Here is a 3,839-nt window from a genome sequence, read left to right on the forward strand (position 1 = left end):
ATTTTACTATATTTCATATATTTGGTATCTTAAAAAAAATTATATATTTATATAAAAGTTTTAGCTCCTTCAAAATATTTATTGAAAACTCACCCCCACAAAAGAATACCTGGTGAAGAATCATAGATGTGAGAGGATTCCTTTTACGAAAAATCTTTCTAAAGAGGTTTCAGACGTCATAAGTGTAAGTAATGGTCATCTTATTCAATGTGAGTGTAAATTTCATACATAAAAAGTTAAACATCTTATAAGAAAAATACTTATAAATATGTTATATGAGGTGATATCAATATCTTACCCGAGTTTCAATCTAAATCATTGGTATTAACCCATTACATTCTTTTGAGTTTCCAATATATTTCCCTATTCAATGTCCAGTCGATTAATGCATGCTGAAATAATTCATGCAGTAGAAAAATATGATGCATTCCATGTTCAATCAGATGAAATAGTGCAGTGTGAAATAAATTAGCAGAAGTGCAATGCAATGTGTAACAGACTGAGTATTGACAAAAACTGTTGTAAATAACACCCTGATGCAGTTTAAAAAGAAGATGAAGTGAATATAGAAGGGCAAGGTGGCACAGAAACTGTTGTAACACCCTCAAGCATCTGTGTAACCTTTTTCATGGAAGGTCTGAGTGAAGGATCCTCTTGAATGCACCAAATTGCAACCATGACATGCTTCTCCAGCCTCTTCATATCATCCTTTGCCTCCTCATCATTTTCCACCAATTTAGCTACATTCCCTTGGCTATAACATCGATAAGCCCAATCTATGAGTGCCTCTTCTTCACTTTCCAACGCAAATGCAACACTTGACTTGCAACATACGATCTCTAACAGCACCACTCCAAAACTGTAAACATCTACTTTGGTTGTGATTGTAGCTTTCCTAAACCATTCTGGTGCAAAGTAACCAATTGTCCCTCTCAAACCAGTTCTAGCAGCTTTAGTTTGCTCAGCCAGCAACAACTTTGCCAAGCCAAAATCAGAAATCCTTGGAGTGAAAAACTCATCCAGGAGTATATTCTGAGGCTTTATGTCACAGTGAATTATCTGAGTGCTGCACTCTTCATGCAAATACGTGAGCCCCCTTGCAATCCCCAAAGCAATTTGCACTCTTTGGTTCCAATGAGGCCTTGAGATCCCAAAGAGAAAACCAGCCAATGAACCATTGCTCATGTACTCATACACCAAAAGACGATGCTCCCCTTCATCACAAAAACCAAACAGACGAACCAAGTTTCTGTGGTGGGTTTGTCCAATCACACTCACTTCTGTTTTGAACTCCTTCTCACCTTCTTGCACAACCTTGTCTAGCCTCTTCACAGCAACATACCTGCTTGCGTTTGATCTCAACACCCCTTTATAAACTTTTCCAAAAGCACCTCGACCCAACATTTGTTTGAACCCTGTGGTTGCTTCTTCAAGCTCCTTGTAGGTAAAGTGACTGACTGTACCAACTGACAGGTTCTGACTGTTCAAAAGCCTCTTGTGGTAGAAAATGAAAAAAGCAGCAAACAAAGCAACAAGTAGAAGGACATTGATGAACACTGAGCTTCCAAGGAGTATTGATATGACAATCACAAGTGTAGTCTGTTCTTTTTCATCATTGTTTAAATCTGTTTTGGGCACCTTGACAAAAGCTATTTTAGTCACATTCGCGTGCTTCCTTCCATTGCTCATTGGATACTTCTTCTTCCAACAGCTTCCATCACCATATATGGCCACAGCACAAAAGCAATCTTCAAGGCACCTTTGTCTGCACAAATCCTTGTCCATTCCAGTTTCAAACTTATCATAATCTGAGAGAGGCCAGTCCAAATTGGGATACTCGTTGAAATCTACAAGATCCTTATTCTGCTCCCACCCGTCTCTGTTGCAACTGGGCAGTGGAAAATCTGGTCTACAACCTATGAGATTGTCATGTTCGAAAGGAGAATAATGCTCCGGGCACTCACAATTAGTCCTCTCACCGCTGCTAACACAGTAGCTGTTAAAACCACAGATAACATTCCCAGTTTGCTTCGTGAAGGAAAGGCAAATATCATCTGGATGCTTTTGCTCCACACTCCACCACGTTGAACTGCAACTATTAGCCACAGCTTTGTTCTCATCTGTTTTTGAAACACATACAATCAGATAAATGCAGCATCATAATTCAAATTAAGAACATATTTCTGGAACATTAAGACTAACATGGTTCTATATCTTTTATCTCAAACGTAGTTCTATTGGATTCTCTTAACTATTTTTAAAAGTTTTGGATCCTTCACCTACGCATATATAGTAAAGTATAGAATAATATAGGTATCAGATACAGATACATATCAAACACATATACATGAAACAAATGGAAATGTCGATGTTTCATAGGTACACACCTTTTGGGTGCCGATATAGTCTGAAAACCCCATCAGGGTCAATTCTAGCCATGTAAAAGAACTCATCAGATCCACCATTTGTGATATCACTGATCACTGTGCCCGTGCCATTTTTTATGTACATGTGTCCAGACTCATCAAAGAAAAGCTGTGATTCAGTTCCGACAGTTCCAGTGGCCCAGTAAGCGTCGTGTGTTGGAGACTGAGAGCTTTCAGCATCATCGTTGCTTGATTTTGGAGAATGGTAAAGAACCAAATTGCTATCACCCTGCCAACTGAGTTCAAAATTCCCATCATCAAAACTCGTGTCAGATTGGCGTGCTCTGAAGCTTCGAGGCCTAGACAGATTCTGACCAGGCAAAATAGTATCTGTGGGTTCCTCAAAGCTCTCCCAAACCTTCTTCCCATCATCATCCACAAGCTCAAAACTTCCATTGTCTAGCACAAAAGCACATGATACTAAAGAATCAGTGTTGTTTTCTGGACGTTGCCACAACATGTCATGACCCTTTGGATCATACACGACAATTCCTTTGCTTGTGAGATTCACTGTTGATCCTAACGGAAAAAGATGAGTTTTTTCTTTTCCTGGCTTTGCATACCAAACCATGGTTTTGTTGGGGTCTTTGGCAAACCAAACTGCAAGCACGGACATGAACTCCTTGTTCTCGTATAGAACTGATTGGAAACCAAAGGCAAAGTGGCCAGAAGGTGAATTCCATGCTGTCGTTGAATCTTTGCTGTTTAAAGAGGAGGTTAAGTTCACACTAGAACCACCACAGTTTGAAGAAGTAGCAGTGAACAAAGACGAGAGAAAGAGGAGAACAATCAGCAGAACAACGTACGAATAAGGAAAAGGAAAAGTTAGAGAAGTCATCGTAGCTATCAACCAACCTATGAATTTTGATTCATCAAACAACATTTTTATAGCATATGATATGTTGTCGTGGTCTCCTGCCACTGTATTGTTTGATATGGTCTTTGTCTTTAAGCTTTTTGTTTCTTAGCTTTGTATGATAACAAAACACTGCAAAGTCTTTGCACATGTTCAACCATTGATTAGTAAATAACTACTAAATTAGCATAAGATGATCAAATTTATATGATCCTTAAGATTAATGAAATTCAAAATTATGATAATAAAATTCAGAAAAATTAAACGATAAAATTTGTGAAATGATAATAATTTAGTGCTATAATCCTTGAAAATTTGAAAAGTTATTTAAAATTAAAGAACATGAAAGTTTTGCTAACTATCCGTGTCCTTTTAAAAGTCACATATCTTCATTTAAATCCTTTACCTGCTCTTACCTTTCTTATATTCAACTTCTCACAAAAGCTTCTCAGGAAAATTCTTCCATTCAAAGCAAAGTTGTGCATAGAAGCATAATTTTTTCTTAAAAAATTAAAATAAATCATCTTTTATACAAATGGATTAAAATTAAAAATGAA

At 37.4% G+C, this 3,839-nt stretch overlaps 1 protein-coding gene across 1 annotated transcript; it reads right to left on the reverse strand.

Annotated features, from left to right (window-relative positions):
- Positions 1–441: 441 nt before the first annotated feature.
- On the reverse strand, positions 442–3,350 carry LOC108320729 (G-type lectin S-receptor-like serine/threonine-protein kinase LECRK3). Its single transcript, XM_017552246.2, has 2 exons — positions 2,388–3,350; positions 442–2,120 (listed from the first exon to the last, which is right to left on the reverse strand). Exons 1-2 carry the CDS (start codon positions 3,307–3,309, stop codon positions 544–546), a joined length of 2,499 nt encoding a protein of 832 aa, XP_017407735.2. The 5' UTR covers positions 3,310–3,350; the 3' UTR covers positions 442–543.
- Positions 3,351–3,839: the final 489 nt, after the last annotated feature.

The sequence above is a fragment of the Vigna angularis genome, chromosome 5, assembly GCF_016808095.1.
Source record: "Vigna angularis cultivar LongXiaoDou No.4 chromosome 5, ASM1680809v1, whole genome shotgun sequence".
NCBI classification, from domain to species: Eukaryota; Viridiplantae; Streptophyta; class Magnoliopsida; order Fabales; family Fabaceae; genus Vigna; species Vigna angularis.